Source organism: Typopeltis vanoorti, chromosome 6, assembly GCF_054136105.1.
Source record: "Typopeltis vanoorti isolate ZY-2024b chromosome 6, IOZ_Tvanoo_1.0, whole genome shotgun sequence".
Lineage (NCBI taxonomy): Eukaryota > Metazoa > Arthropoda > Arachnida > Uropygi > Thelyphonidae > Typopeltis > Typopeltis vanoorti.
This window is the reverse complement of record NC_143554.1, coordinates 126,758,975-126,776,675: the sequence shown is the minus strand read 5'-3', so window position 1 is coordinate 126,776,675 and position 17,701 is coordinate 126,758,975. Positions and strand designations below refer to the sequence as shown.

Sequence of the window (17,701 nt, the reverse complement as noted above, 5' to 3'; positions counted from 1 at the left end):
GTCATCTACTTCGGATCGTTAAATTCCGCAATCGGATTCCCCATTAGTTTGTATGAACGGCTGTATTTCACTCCTTAAGTCAAAGACTCTTTTAAGAACCTTCCCTTTGCTCAACCACTATAATAAACCACATCACCGTGATCCGCTTCATACTCTTGGGTCAAAAACTCTTGGAATTGACGATGATTCAATCCTCTTGCCCTAATAATGTTGACGATAGTCACAATAACTTTCATGACATTCTCAAATCCAATAGTTTTCGCACACAAATTATCCTGGTGGATTAAACAGTGGTAATGGACAAAATCTTTTCCTTCTAGTTCCAGTTCTTTTAATAGCAGCGCAACAAACCCTTTGTTCTTTCCCACATAGCAGGGGCACCATCAGTTACCACACCCTCGAGGTTGATTAAGCTGAGGTCGAAACGCTGGAGCATTTTCTTGGTGGCTTCAAGAATATCAGTGCCTTTTCATCATTCCCTTCATAGGTATGAGTGCTAGCAGTTCTTCTGTCACTTTATTGAATTGTTGACCAATGCCATGAACAAAGATAGCCAGTTGTGCTGTATCCCTCACATTTATGCTCTTATCTAAAGCAAGTAAATATGACATAAATTCGGACGACCGTTTTTTTAAAGTTCCCTCAATGTCATTGGCAAGTTCTTCAACATGTCGTGCTACAGTTACCCCAGACAAACTCAGTTTTTTAAACACTTCCTTATTTGTGCACAGAATACCCTCAGCAGCGATGAGACACTCTTTCACAAACTCACCGTCCAAGAAGGCTTTTGATTTTTTAGCAATGTTTTCAGCTATTACATAACTTACTTTGATGCACACTCTCTTCCCTCTGCCTTTTAAATACCCTGCTGGCATTTTAAATCAATTTGGAGATGGTTCACTTTGTCCACACAAAGCTGCCCTTGAAGGTGATCGAAATTGGATGCATGCTCCACTTTTCATTAAAAACCCGACAAGAATCATTTATGCATTTTATTCGTAGACGCCATAGTGATGGAAGGTGAACCCAAAAAATTATCCAAAATGGCCAGGTAATGGTTATTATCCACCGAATGTCTCACACTAATGAAAAAAGTCTGGCAATATAAAACCACAATAGGCTATGGCTGACACGACGAACCTGCATACGCTTATACACGAATATCACACTGTTCATGACTGACTGACTGACTGTGGATGAGATACTCTTGTATTTATATGAAAATAACAAAGCATCGAGACCCTTCGAGATGTATCTGAAAGGCACTAGACAGTGCACTCGAACAAATTACTGCTTCAGTCATCTACCTGCGACGCTAGTACTAGTACTTAAGTACTGCTTGGCACTGGTAGATGGCTGAAGAAGCATGTCTATTTAATATTTTTTTTTATAGGCTTTTATGTAAAGTATCAAATGGACAGCGTTCCTTGTGAATCTGGAAAGCGTCTTACAATTCTGAATACCAGAGTATAGCTTAGTGGCTCACGAGCTTCATTGAAATTATTTTTTATTTAATCGCGTTTTAATGCTAAGCAGTTATTTTTTCGAAATGGCCGGCGGGCGACGAAAAAGAGCTCCGCGGGCCATGCATTGAAAACCCCTGCATTAATGCACCAAGAATGTTACAACTGCACCTTGCCAGCATCGCATAACACCTGCCGATAAACCAACAACCTCACATATTGCATTCCAAGTGCTATGAGGCACTTGGAATGCAGTACGTACATCTCCCATAATACTGCTACACGGTATATTACTGATATTACTGCAGGTACTAGATAATCACTTGATGTTTTCTACTGACGATTTTTAAAGTTAACATTATATACCCAGAATACACTGCATGGAAAGAAATGAATGGAACCCCCCCCCCCCCATGGACAGGTGTATCATGACATGTAACAAGTCAAGTGTTCATAGCTGGTATAAAATGGAGGAATATGATGCTACCAAGTCAGTGTAACTGTGTGCAAGTGAAATGGCTGTGAGAAAGACTGACAGAGATAGCAAAGAGGTGTTGTGAGAGGATGCCATGGTTCAGGTATCTGTGCAGCAAACTGAAAAATTGGGCCATCCCAGATCAACAATCAGTGATGCCATACTTGGATGGAAGTGCAGGGAGTCAAGTGCAAGTGATACCTGCAATGGATGACTCACCACACTCACCAAACATGACTTTAGGGTGCTACAAAGAATAATATGTAAAAACTGCCATTCATTGGCTGATATATTGAATGTGGGGGGGTCTGGGCATCAACTGAAACACAGATCTGCACAACCACATTCAGAACTGAGGCTCACAACATGGGTTTCCATGATAGGACTGCAATATGCAAGCCCCACATTATCCAAACTGAGATGCGGCATCATGAAGGGTGGTGAAAAGGGTGTGTATAGTGGGATGTGGAAGCTTGGAAAGCTGTGTTATGGAGCGATGAATCATACTACACTACCAAGCAGATGGATGGGTGTGGTAGATGCCTGATGAACATCTCCTACCAAAGTGTGTAACCTCAACTATGAAATTCAGAAGTGGCAATGTGATGGTATGTTCTTCCTGGTTTGACCTCAGACCTGTGTTTGTGGTACCATGGACAGTGAACTCTGAGAAGTATCTGAACATTCCAGAAAATGCAATGCTTCCTATTTTGTGGCATTTCTACAGAACTGATCATTGTCTCTTTCAGCAAGACAATGCACCATGTCATAACGCTGCTACTACTATTGTAACTGCGTCACCACACTTGAATGGTCTCCACAGAGCCTTGATCTCAACCCCTATTGAACATCTGAGGGATGAACTGGAGAACTGGGGTGAGGTCAAGTGATGTCCATCCCACAACAGTCCAAGACCTTATCTATACTTGTATATACTTTTATATAGGTTTGCTGCAGTCATCACAGTACAAGAAGGTCCTACATAGCTGTTTGTTCCTCACACTATGGTGTCCACTGACTTCTTTCCAAGCAGTTAGCTTGGAAAGAAGTCAGCAGTGTATATAAGATGATCCCTTGTTTTAGCATTTTTTTTAACTTGAAATATTTTCTCATATACTGGCATATACAGTAATAAAATTAAGAATTATTATATTTAAATTATCCTTATCAATCTTAATTTTATTTTAGAACATAATATGAACATAATGTCATTTCATATATTCATCTCAAATTGAAATACCTTTTGACCTTTGGTGTGTGTGTAAAAATCTTCTGGCCAAATATCTTTCCCAAATAGTACATCATCATTAAGATAAATAAATTTTTTAGACAAGCCTGGAATTCTGTGAAGATGGCATTCTATTGCAGGCGAACTAAAGGAGGGTAAATGGCTCTTATTGGGAAAAATTTCCTATAAAATAAAATACTGATGACAAAAAAATTGTTTACTATTTAAAAATGTATGCATTATGGTAAAAAGAAGAATAAAAATTATTAATATAGGAAAGTATTACAACAGTAATTAATCTTAAAAATCTGTAAACATTAACTTTTATACAAACCCAAAGTTTGAATATTATTATTATCATTATTTATTATTACGTGACACCGCCAAGGACTCATCGAGGGAGGGCACACCACTCTACAACTCTTCACCAACTATACAGAATGCCACTACCATCTACACATATTTAGGTGGTAATATTAATTTTATTTTAACAAGGAAGTGGTCACTTCATATCCTCTGTGAACTCTAACATCTAGTGAAAATTTTGATGTCTTTTCATTTAATATAAAGTAATCTAATATTGATTTCCATCCACTTGCTGTCCAAGTATATTTATGTATGTCTTTATGTTTATAGAAGGAATTCATTATTTTTAGGTTATTATAAACTATAAAGTCAATCAATTTTTTACCATTCCTGTTTAGAGTATGTTCTCCATGTATTCCTATATTATTATTAATTTTCGTGTTTCCAATTCTTGCATTTAAGTCTCCTGCTAAAATTACGTAATCATTTTTATTTATTTTATTATATATGTTTTGTAACTGATTATAAAAAAATCAATATTATCCTGTTCTCTTCCTTCTTCTGGGGCATATAAACCAATTATTGTTAAATAGCCTCTATCTATTTTTATTCTAGCTTCTATTATTCTTTCATTCCATAATTTATAATGGTTTAACTGTTTTGAAAGGGAGTTATGAATCCAAATCATGACTCCTGCTTGTGCTCTTTGGTCTCTGTCGACTCCACCGTGTATCACATTAAAATTTTCGGTTCTCATAGTTCGTTTTAATTTCTTTTTTGTTTCAGTGATTACTGCTATTTTAAAATTTCTTTCATTTAATAACTGGTCTAATTCTATTTCTTTATATGCTATTCCTCTTACATTCCAGTTTGCTATGTATATTATATTTTGTCATTTCCATTTTTGTTTTACCTTTTCCATTCCAAGGTCGTTTCCCAAAAATTCAATCCGATTTCTTTTTCTGTCAGCTTACAAGTAGGATTATGTTCTCCATGTCAGGGGACTAGCCTGACGATGGAATAGTTCAGTGGTAGGGCTGCTACCTTAAGGCTTCTGAACTAGCCTTCTTCCGAATTTAAACCCATAAGAGGAATAGGGTATATTGAAGAGGGGGGTTAGATTATAGAAGAATTATAGTAAGGATTATAGAGAGGGCATAGTTGTAAGGCCAGAAATGAATAGACCCCACGGCCCTCGAGTACTCTAATAGCATAAGGGTCAAAAAATAAGAAAAGCTGGCTGATAAGGCCTTATAGGAAAGATTAAAGTAAGTGGATCTTCCTCAAAGTAGAAGGAGGAGAGGACAGATCCAGCTAGGGGTCCATGGGAGTGCCCCTTATGGTCCTGTTGGTCCACGAGTCATTCAGTATATTCGGACCACCCCACCATATACACACACACACACACGGTGGGCTCCCTTATCCACCACCCAGGGAACGTGCTCTCTAGGGGTTACAGGGTCCCCCGAGAGGGGGACCCTGTAACCCCTAGAGAACATGTCTTGTGGACATGTAAACCACAAATTGCATACAGCCAAAAAAATTATTGCAATATATAATTCTAACAACTCAAGAAGTATTAGAATTCCAAATATCGAATTTCAATAAAATCACCTACACAAATTCCAGAATAACTTCCACAAGGACAGATAAAAAAAATGAAGACATCTAACAGTGCTAATGTGAAATGCATCTAAAAAAAATATATCCTAATGAATCATAACAAATTTAGAATGGGTACCATACAATAAGTATACGATTCATAGAACCATGTATTCACAAGAATTAATAATAATAATAATTTTATTATTGCAAATATTTCAGCTGAAACTAATAGGTCAACAACAGTGCACAAGCACATTCACAAGGGCATGAACAATGGGATGTTGTTCCTTCTTAGTGATCTGAGCACGTCCTGGAGTGCTACTATACAAAGGGTGGTTATAAATTAAAATTAAAAATAAATTAAATAAATTACAACAATAAACTAAAATAAATACAATAAAATAATGATAAAAAAATTACATAAATTCAATTATAAATTAGATTATTATTATTTAATTCCTGTGAATACATGTTTCTAATAATTGTTATTATGTAACAAGTGCTGTTAAAAACTCATAGAGTAAGTATAGTTTCCATTCTAAAAATACTCATTTAGATTTGTTTTATTTTTATGCTTTAGGAATTTAGTCTTCATCATATTCAATATACACAATTTTTTTTTGTTGCTTATATTCTAAACTACTCAAATAATGTACTAAAATCTATCAGTATAATGCAGAAAACAATGGAAAATGCCAAGTCCAATTCCATAGACTTTAATAAACACTTACCTCATGAGTAACTATTTTAACACGAGGATTATCTAAATTTAACCAGTGTGGAATCTGACCATTAGTTACAATATACACATGCCGTATCCATGGAGCATGCTTTTCTAATGACCGAAGCGAATATCTGAGTTCCTGATATAAAATAAAGAAATATTTTGCTATAAAAATGATTCCAGGTCAGTTTTTCAAAAAAAATATGAATTTACTAATCAAAAATTCATAGGAAAATGCTAACTGTATATTTGCACATGCAATAAGGAAATATCTGTAGGAAAAAAAATTCTGTTTATTGTCAAATAGGATTTCAGTTAAAATATAAACACAACACATGTGAAGAGTACACTTTTCTCATGACCACAGAGAATGCCTATGATCTTGTAATATAAAGAAACATTTTGCAATGCAAATGATTCTAGCTTAATCACAGACCCACCTGAGATTACTTATGTTCAAACATTCCTCAATGCTAAGCTCATTCCATATATCTTCATTTTTAATGAGTCTGCCACTGATTCCATCTGCACACTTCTCTAATTTTTCTCGGAAGTCTGATATCTATGGTTGCTAGTCTTTGACTAATTTCTCTCTTATTCTATATAAATGTATTCAGTTGATCCGCCATAACAGTTTTGCTTATTCTATAGTTTATTTCCTTATTTAATTTGTCATCACTAAAAATTGTAACTAAATAGCTGAAATATTTTACCTGTTCTATAAGGTCCTCCATTCAGGATGCAGATGATGTAATCACTATTCATACCTATTTTCACAAACTCTCTCTTAGTTGTTGATTTTCATACAAAATTCATTATAGCAGTTAATAAATTCAGTAACAATCTTGCGGACTTGTACAGCATTTATTTCAGAATACACAGGTAGCCTTCAATTTATGCTAATTTGTACTGCAATGATTCACAATAATGACTTCCTATATTCTGTTTTGAAACCAGAAGGCCAAGATATCAAAAAATCTATTAAAAAGGTCAAAAAATGAGCAACAATAAATACCAGATATGATGTAAAAAAAAAAGAGCACAGCCAATCAAAGAGCAGAGCTATCCACATCCACCATCTTAGCCAATAAGAAATGAGAATGCCAGAGGAGAGAAGAGAACTCAGTTAACTTGTTAGTATATTTAGCTTTTAATTTTTTGGGAGATGACAACACATACTAGAATATTAATTATAAAAAACTTTAATTAATACCTTCCTATATTCTGGCAATGTTACATTGCCATCATCAGGGATCAAAACAATGATATGTGCACACAGGCACTAACACTCAGCAAATGAAGCTGAAGAAAGGCAAGAGAAGTCAGGCCTAGAATCCTAAATGGTACCCCCTAGTGGACTAAATTGTGTTGTCTTGGCTGTTGGGATGATGATCTTAAAATGTAAGCTTCCCAAATTTGAGGCAGTCTCATGCACCCAAATTTGTTGAGGTTCAGAAAGTTTTTCAGAGCTGAGACAGATTCAAGGAATAGTCTTTCATACTTGCATTTGCTGTGGTATAATAGCGGCATATTCTGTGGTTGGAGTCCAAAGCATGGTCAGCAAGTCCTGAGTGGCTGTATTGGTGAAAATGGATATAGTTCTTTTGTTTGGATATCCTGATATTGGCATGCCTTTTTGGCTGTAATAGGACAGTTTGCAACTACATGGGACCTGGTATGCTCCTGGTGTCTAGGACAGAGATGGCCAACCTGTGGTGCATTGGATGATTAGAAATGGTGCATTTGACCCCAATGATAATAATAAAAAAGTAAGCTTATTTATGCAAAAAATATTCACCAAAAAATGATTTGTAGAAAAAAATGCTAAAACTTTGTAATTATTTATAGTGATTTTATTGTTTTGTGGACATCTTTTGTACATTCACTTGTTTTCTCCTGAGGTGCCAAGCGTTGGCAACAGCGGTGCGTTACAGGTTTTTTTTTTAGTTAGTTTGCAATTGATACTCATGCACTATGGAGTTGTCCTTTGTGAACATTTGCAGTTTTGTACTTTTTCAAAAATTAAGCCTTGTTTTTACATTCAGTTACCTATCACGGTGCAAAAGAAAATGAGCAAAAGGAAAACAGAAGGTGATAGTAAGCATGAATTCAATGAATATTAAATATGTCTACATTAGCATATTTTTACATGGAATTTTTAAGGGTAGAAGAGTTGGAAGTTTTTTTCACTTGGTTAGACTATAAATTATATATTGTTAAAATTTTGTTATTTTAAATATGGTATCAAATCTTCAATTATATCTTGTCTTCTGTGCCTTTCTAAAATTATAGTTATCTTGTTTAGACCTTTCTTCTTAACCTTTACTATACTTCTGACTTATGGCCGCAAATAATATAAAGCTCACGTGTGCAAAACTTATAGAACAAAGAAATCGCCTTAGGCCAGAGCCAATCTCTTCGTCTGACCCACTGGTGTTTATTCTCAACTGAATTTGGAAAATTTATTTAGTTTCTAACTGCACCACCAAATTCGTGGGTGGGTGTTGAATCTCCCTCTGAAAAATAACACACAGTAAACAACACGGAACTTTTCTCTCTTAATTCTAAGTAAATCTAGCAACTTAAATTTTCTGTTATGCAGTAGTGGCAATATCTACCTTTAAGGCTCACACAGATTCGAATTTATGAGTAATGCATTGGAAATAGAAATCAAGCAAGTTATTTAAACAAGAAAACAATTTATTTAGCATCAATGAAATGTACAATGGGTTAATCTTAAGTACTAAATAAATTAGCTTCATGCTTCAAATCACAACTAATGACTACGTTTACAATTTAGTTCCTTATCATAATCAATTCTAGTAAGACCACGTTTCTATAATTTTCTACCGTTAAACTTGGTTATACTCAGATCAATTATACATAACATTCTGCAGGTGTAGGCAATTGCTATAACATTAAATACACAACGTTTCACCTTAAATTTTAGCCAGATTTCTCACATATAACAAAATACTTCAGATATCAGCATAAGGCCTAAAGTCCTCAAGTATCACTATAAAACAAGTTTCTTAATTAAATCACGGTCATAATCTTCTTATTTCTAGCTAAACAAAGGAAAAAATCTTACTTTGAACAGATGTCTGGCCTTTTCTGAATGATCCCTGAAATTACTTCCTTCTATTACCGTCCGACCTTCGTACTGCACTTAGACATCATCTCCAGGATTTCGTGAGATCTCTTCTTAATATCGGCGAACATTTGGATCTTGGCAGCATGAAAACTCAGCATCTAATTTCTTCTAAAACTGTTTATCTTAGTCACGTCGCTTTCTCAGCATTTACTATCTGGAACGCAGGTCTCTGATGGCGATTACAAATTATCTCCCACGATGTTAGCAAAACTCCACTGCCATAGCGTACATCGTAACTTCAGATCGGAACCCCACATCACCTTGAAACTTCTCGCTGACCCGGGAACGGGACCGGACGTACTCGAACTCCAATAAAAAGACAAGATAAGACCTTTTTTCGATGTAGCGAGCTGCTATTTATACGGTCACGATGACCGTTTTTGTTTACGTCATCATCCCCCTCCCCCGGTATTTTTGTGGCTTGCACCTGTCACCCTCGTCGATCGGTGCAATTAGTCGAGAGAACCCCGTGTACTGTTGACCCTCGACGTTGCAGTTGCCCAGGACATTAGTTAATACCTTAATCCATCTGGAATTACTGGTGACTAAGAGGTTTCTTAAGATACAATTAATCTTACACTTATTTTTCTGTTCTTTTACAAAACCCTTTGAGGTGACAATATTCAGTAATATACAAATTTTATTATTTCCAAATTAAAAAATATGAAAATTTCTCTATTTGGGATGCTTAAGGGTCAAAGCTGTATAACTGAGAGGAGACCTCCACATAGCTTTTAAAGGAATGCAGAGAACTGACCAGGGCTTCTGACCTAATGTCCAATCCTCACCTTCTCGTGGTGCACTCTGTTGGGTATCTACTTGGACAATGAACAAACGAGGATGGGCTGGCAATTTGGGATTTAGCCGACCAAATTGTATTCTTATTGGAAATACTTTTATTGGGATTATATTGATCAAGTGCATATAATAAACAACTAAGTTATACCAACTAGTTTCACCAATTCAGTTCTGGCAAGTTAAAGGATCTGATAAGGGTCTTCCAGATATGGTATAATAGATATGGTATGAATGTCAGCATTAAAAAGACAAAGACAATGAAAATAGGCAGAATCATTGAAAATGTCAACTGTGTTGTGAATGGAGAACCTATGGAACAAGTAAAACATTTCAGCTACTTAGGCACGATTTTTACTGAGGATGGCAAATTAAATATGGAAATAGACAACAGAATCAACAAAGCTGGTATGGTAGGAAGTCAATTGAATAAATTCATATGGAATAAGAGAGAAATTAGTCGGAACACTAAATTAGCTATATACAAGACAGTGTTCAAACTAGTTTTAACTTACGGATCTGAGAGTTGGGTCAGAAGTAAAACACTTGACCAAAGACTAGAGATTGCAGATATGAGAGTCCTGAGAAAGATTAGAGGCATGATCAGATGGCATCAGTGACAATATCATATTAAAAATGAGGATATTAGGAAAGAACTTGACATTGTCAGCATCCAGGAACGTGTTAGCAGAGCTAATCTCACGTGGTATGGTCACTTAAACAGAATGGGCGAGGAAAGATTAAGCAAAACAAGTGTTCTCTGCCAGCTTGGCTGGAAAACGACCCAGAGGAAGACCAAGATATAGATGGATTGATATGATACAAAGTGCCTTAGACGATAGAAATATAAGATATGATAATGTTGGAGTCTTGACAAGTAACAGATTGATTTGGAGGAAAATTGTAGATAGGAAGTTAGTAATGATGTAAATTTTTCATGTAGTACTATCATATCCTGTACACTCCTTGAGAGGATATGTCAGGAATTTGATGATGATGATGATGAAAATTTCTCTATTAACCCAGAAGTATTTTTAGTGAATTTTGTTTACCAGTAAAATCGGTATATAAGGTATTTTTGTATAAAAATCCTTCTATACACGATTTTACAATATTTAGTTTAATTGTTTATCCAAGTGTGAGCAAACAAAATTTGCGCTTGAAATATTTTCAGGACTGGACAACTAGTGGCAAAGGTGGACCAAGTTCTGATCACTTTCCTTAGTATCCTACAATGCAAAATACATCTCCTTGTGGACATGTATAATGGGAAGGGTCACTACCCAGACTGGTTTCGACCTTTATTCAGTGGGAGCCAGACCCAGAGGTGATAACAAGGTTGAAGCAATGCAGAAGTCATATTTCCATATGCCAGTTGTCAAAAGGTGTCACACCTTATTAAATTACTCTGGATTACAGAAATATGTTGGAAGTTTTTTTCACTTGCTTAGACTATAAATTATATATTTAGTTTAATCCTTTATCCAAGTGTAAGCAAACAAAGTTTGTGCCTGAATGCACACACTTAGTTTGCTTACACTTGGATAAAGGATTAAACTAAATATATAATTTATAAGTACAAGAGTTATATGGCACATCTGAACTCATATGTGAAAAAATTGGCACATTGAAATAAAAGGTTGACCACCCTTGGTCTAGGGCAGTGATGGCAAACCTTTTTACCCAGGTGTATCAAACATCTTTTTTTTTTAAATATTGACGTTGTTGATGTGCCACTTGCATACATGCGTTATAAATTTAACTACATAATCATAAATGGTGACTTATACATATCATATTAGGCTATTTATTTAATAGGACATTGATATAAAATCTATGAATTCATATTATACAATTAATTTAATAAAGTGAAATTACAAACTTACATTACATTTAATGACTTTTATGTTGCTGAGTATAAAGGTAGAAAGTAGCTTTATAGAAGGGCTATAGCATGTACATTTTAATGCTACACAAGCAGTGCTCAAATCATTGCTCAATCTATTTCTCCCTTTCAATTTGATATTATTTAAGGCAGAAAATAGAGTTTCACAAGAGTATGTAGAAGAGAAAATTGTTAGAAGAGCTTTAGCAAAGATTTTAAGAGCATGAAAGTTTTTGGGAAGGCTATTCCACATGCTTAGAATTTCACAGTCTAAATTTTTACACTCGGTATTATGCAGATGTTTCCGCTCAAGTTCTTCTAATTCATTTCTAAGAGCAATAAACTTTCTTTTCCAGATAGGATTACACTGGAAGTAGTCGGCTAGTTGCATTTCTAGTTCTTTTAAATGCAACCACTCAAAGCCATTTAATTTAAGATCCACGAATTCCGTTTCATCAGAATACTTTATGAATTGGATTGTTTGTTCCAACATTCAAAATTGCTCAAATCTAGAAGAAAACTGCTCAGTTACTGACTTTAGAACTTTGATAGATTGGTTGATACATTGTTCACGATTTTTGGGGTTGGTTTCATTAAAAAAAATTTTTGCTATGGGAAATACTTACAATTGTTACTTTCTAAATCAAATCGAAATATTTTGAGTTTATTCTCAAAGCTCTTGATCGTGCCAAACATAGCATTGACAGATTTTCCGAAACCTTGCAATTGTATATTAAGTTCATTAAGTGCACTGTTAAATGTTAAGTGCAATGAAAAATCTGTGAAAAGCATCAGCTTACTGAGCCAAGCAGAATCGTTCAACTGAGAAAATTCGTGCTCCATGCCCTTTGTATTTAAATATAATTTCATTTCATTTAAACATTCAACAAACCATTCAAGTACCTGGCCACGACTCAACCATCGAATATTATTGTACATTAATAGACCATTATACACTGATTAAAAGTGAATTAAATTCTCGTTTGTTTAAAGCCCTGGCAGCAATAAAATTAGTTACCTTTGTCACAAATCTCATCACATCATCCAAAACCTTTAAGCCTGATTTCGAACACAGTGTCTCCTGATGTATAATACAATGGGGAGGAAAAAAAAAAAAAAAAAAAAAAAAAAAAAAAAAAAAAAAACAGGGGATGATCAACATATTTTGTAAATTGTTTAATAAAACCAACATTACGGCCAACCATTTAGGCACACCATTAGTTGTAATTGAAAATATTTTCAATAAATCTATCTGTTTCTCACGGAACACTTTAACAACACAGTCGCATATGTCTTTTACCTCAAAACACGACAGGTAATTTTCTAACTTTATCAATTCTTTGTTCATAGAATCACGTGAACATACCTTGCAATAATAGCCAATTGAGCTGATGACGGAATATCTGTAGTTATGTAGAGACAAATGGAAAAACAATGGCATGAGTTCAAGTCTTGTCGTATTTGATTTTCTATACTAGCATTCATTGATATAACTCTGTCTTTAATAGTATTCCTACTTAATGGTAACTCTTTCATGCACTTTACAGTAGCTTCTTTATTATGAAAGTCCTCAAATAAAAATGGTGAACACTTTACGAAAGCTTCATATAATCACCATCACTAAGTGGTTTCCCATGTTCAACAATAGTATGTGAAATACTGTAACCGGGGTGCTTAAGGGTCAAAGTTGTATAACTGAGAGGAGACCTCCACATAGCCTTTAAAGGAATGTGGAGAACCGAACAGGCTTTCTGATGTTCAATCCTCACCTTCTCGTGGTGCATCCTGTTGGGTATCTAATTGGATACTGAACGAAAGAGGATGAGCTGACAATTTGGGATTTAGCAGATCAAATTGTATTCTTATTGGTTAAACCAAAATAAAAAATGATGGTACGACATGACAAAATTTCATGCCGGTGGGGTCCCCGGTTAAACAAGGCCCACCGTTGTTTTTGCTAGGGAACCAGGGTGAACAGCGAAAAGTCAGCTACTGGAACAAATCTGAAAGCACACTCCAACTCAACATCACCAGAGTTAAAGATCAGTACTATCAACGTAAGAAGCCTGAATGGCAAAGAAATGGAACTAGCTGAGGAATTAGATAAGTACCAGATCGACATAATAGGTGTGATTGAAACAAAAAAGACCAAAACTGGCGAGATCTTTCTGAGCAATAAATACAAAATGTTATATTCAGGCAATGACAATCAAGGAAAAGAAGGAGTAGCCATTGTATTCAACACAAAATACAAGGCTAATCTTCTTGAATGGCAGTCAACCTCAAGTACAGTAATGTGGGCAAATATGAGAATGGGGAACTGGACAATGAGACTTATTTGTGCCTGTGGTCTCACAGAAGGTTCTACTAAGGTAGAAATGGAGGAATTTTTTGAGGCTTTAGAAAAAGCAACTGACACAATGAAAAAGGAAATGTTGGTCCTTGTTGGGGATCTAAATAGCAGAGTAGGAAATGATTGTCAGACATACAAAAATATTTTGGGAAAATTTGGAGAAAAGAGCAAAGCTAATAATAATGACAAATATCTGTTGGATTTATGCTCAGCACATGGACTGCTTATTACTAACACCATGTTCAAACATAAAAATGTGCACAAATTCACAAGGAGAGAAGTGGCTAGGAATAAGAAAAGTCTCATTGACTATGTTATTGTTGATGGTGATGTTTTCTCCCTGATGCAGGACACCAGAGTGTACAGAGGATTTGAAATTAGAAGTGATCACTATTTAGTCTTGAGCAGGATAAAATTGAATTTCATATTGAAAAGAATAACATGTAAGAAAGTTTTAAAGCAAATAAAAGTTGAGCAGTTCTCAGATGTGAACTGTAGACTAAAATACAGAAAGATTATTGAAAAAAAATGAAAGAGTTTGAGAACAGGAATCAAATCTTGGAGATTCAGTGGCAAAGTCTGAAGAAAACATTGATTGATTCTGCCAGAGAGGAATGTGGTGAGGTTGTCTGCAAGGATAAAAAAATCAAACCTCCCTGGTGGACACAGGAAGTTAAAGAGGCAGTGAAGGAAAAGAAGAAAGCATATCAAAAGTTCCTGTCAAATAATTCAACTTGTGCTCTTAGAGAATACAGAGACAAATGTAAGAAAGCTAAACACTGTGTAAAACTAGCTAAACAAAAGTCATTGGTGGACTTTGGCAAGAACATAGAAAATAAATATCAAGAAGGTGGGAAAATATTCTGGAGGTTGTTGAAGAAGCTTAGGAATGGAGGAAAGAGTGCTGTAAAAGGAGTTAGAGATGATAAAGTTGACATGAAAACGGGAGAAAAAGATATCCTTGGAGTATGGAGTAATTACTTTGAAAAACTGCTAAATGAAACAAGCAGTGATGACAGAACAGTGGTAAAAAACATTGAGTAGGCATACAGTCAGGAATACATATCCATAATTGAAGTAGAAAAAGCCATCAAAGGCTTGAAATGTGGAAAGGCAGCAGGAGTAGATGATATTCGACCAGAAATGCTCAAGTATGGAGGTATAAAAGTCTTACAGTGGCTGCACTGCATAGTTCAGAATGCCTACACAGAGGGACAAAAAATTCCAATGATTGGAGTAGAGCTCTCATAGTACCCATATATAAAAAGGGAAATAAAACTGAATGTGAGAATTACAGAGGTATTTCCCTACTAAGTGTTCCTGTAAGATCTATGCAAGTATACTTGAGAAACGGTTGAGAAGAATTGTGGAAGAAAAGCTTGGTGAAGAACAAGCTGGATTCAGGCTAAATAGAGGCTGTCAGGATTAGATTTTCACTTTACGACAAATAGTTGAGAAAGCATGGGAATATAACAAAGATCTGTATTTATGTTTTGTCGATTTGGAAAAGGCATATGACAAGGTGCCAAGAGAGAAGCTATTCAATACGCTACAGTTATATGGTGTCAATGGGGCATTATATCAAGCAATACTTAGTCTATATTTGAGTTGTAAGTCAGCAGTTAGAATTGAAGGAAGTACAGGAAGATGGTTTAATGTTAAATCTAGTGTGAGACAAGGATGTACATTATCCCCTCTGTTATTCGTTATCTATATGGATCACATTATGAAGGAAAGTGGTATTAAACATGATATCAGAATTGGAGATGTTAATGTCAGCTCTTTGCTTTTTGCGGACGATGTTATACTTCTAAATAAACCCGCTAAAAGTTTGCAAGATTCCCTGACTAAATTGAATAACTGTTGTAATAGATATGGTATGAATGTCAGCATTAAAAAGACAAAGGCAATGAAAATAGGTAGAATCATTGAAAATGTCAACTGTGTTGTGAATGGAGAACCTGTGGAACAAGTAAAACATTTTAGCTACTTAGGCACGATTTTTATTGAAGATGGTAAATTAAATATAGAAATAGACAACAGAATCAGCAAAGCTGGTATGGTGGGAAGTCAATTGAATAAATTCATATGGAATAAGAGAGAAATTAGTTGGAACACTAAATTAGCTGTATACAAGACAGTGTTCAAACCAGTTTTAACTTATGGATCTGAGAGCTGGGTCAGAAGTAAAACACTTGACCAAAGACTAGAGACCGCAGATATGAGCATCCTGAGAAAGATTAGAGGCATGAACAGATGGCATCAATGTCAATATCATATTAAAAATTAGGATATTAGGAAAGATCTTGACATTGTCAGCATTAAGGAATGCGTTAGCAGAGCTAATCTCAGGTGGTATGGTCACTTAAATAGAATGGGAGAGAAAAGATTAGCAAAACAAGTGTTCTCTGCCAGGTTGGCAGGAAAATGACCCAGAGGAAGACCATGATATAGGTGGATTGATACGGTACAAAGTACATTAGACGATAGAAATATAAGATCTGATAATGTTGGAGTCTTGACAAGTAACAGACTGAGTTGGAGGAAAATTGTAAATAGGACGTTAGTAATGATGTAAATTTTTCATGTAATACTATCATATCCTGTACACCCCCTTGAGGGTACATAGCAGGAATTTGATGATGATGATGATGAATACTGTAACTTGCAGTTACTAAATTTGAAGGTTCTGAAACAAATATAATTAAAGTCCCTGATTGAGATTCTGCCAGTTTTAGATGTTGCGATATGTATTCTTTGTGTTCTTCAAAAGTTTTTTCTAGGAGCCATTTGTGCTTAGTTTCAAAATGTCTTCTTACATTCCAAGTTCTACTCACATATAGCTCACCACGCAATTTACAGAGAACTTTATCGCCTCTATCAATAACACCATATTGTTAAGTCCAGGTATCTTGGAAATTTCTTCCACTTCCTTTCGGTGATAATTTTAGTTTTTTTTTTTTATTAGTGGTAGCTGCCATTGTAAAAGGGTTTACAAATTAAAAAAGAGCACAATTATATACAGCAGTAATTAAGCAGTAATAATGAATAAGAACTAACAATTATTACTGCTTAATTACACTTAAATAATTTGAGTAGCTGGTGTATAATTACTGAAAATGAATTATACACCAGCAACTCAAATTATTTAAGTGGCAGACCATGCAAGATTACCACTACTTCTTTCAGCAGGGTTGCCAGATTTATTACCGGTACGTTCGTAGAACCTTCTCACGTTTTACTCTCTATCTATCATGCTACTAAATAGCAGCTATTTAGTAGGTTTTGTTGCGACGTCATCGTAAGTTGTTACTATTTGCATTATTTAACAAAATTTACTGAATTTATTGCAACTATAAAAATGTTTTCATTATTTACTCAGATAAATTGAATATTTGATGCCGCAAATTATATTTTCTGTTAAAGTGGTTTTAAATGTTTACAACTTGTATTACTCAGTTGAGAGACTTGGAATGCATGCATGAACGAATTTCACACAGAAGTCAAATGAAAACTTTAAGTTTATAATATATAAAGCACGTATTTATAAGTTTGTATCGTATAATATTGATAATAATTTTTATAAGTTATGTATATTATTTCTGAGAAAACTCCCATGTTACTCCTCTTAATAAACTATTATAATTACAGCTATTTATATAATTACGGGCATTTCTAAACTGAAGCAGGCAAAATAGCCGTAATTATAATTT

The 17,701-nt window shown here is 35.0% G+C and overlaps 1 protein-coding gene across 1 annotated transcript in view; it reads right to left on the bottom strand.

Annotated features, from left to right (window-relative positions):
* Gnptab (N-acetylglucosamine-1-phosphate transferase subunits alpha and beta) overlaps positions 1-17,701 on the bottom strand; it is a 281,886-nt gene that overhangs the window by 150,966 nt on the left and 113,219 nt on the right. The window contains exons 8-9 of the mRNA XM_090393683.1: positions 5,809-5,940; positions 3,179-3,349 (exon numbers count right to left, since the gene is read on the bottom strand). Coding sequence (XP_090249809.1) covers positions 3,179-3,349; positions 5,809-5,940 — 303 coding nt within the window. The remainder of the gene's footprint in view (positions 1-3,178; positions 3,350-5,808; positions 5,941-17,701) is intronic.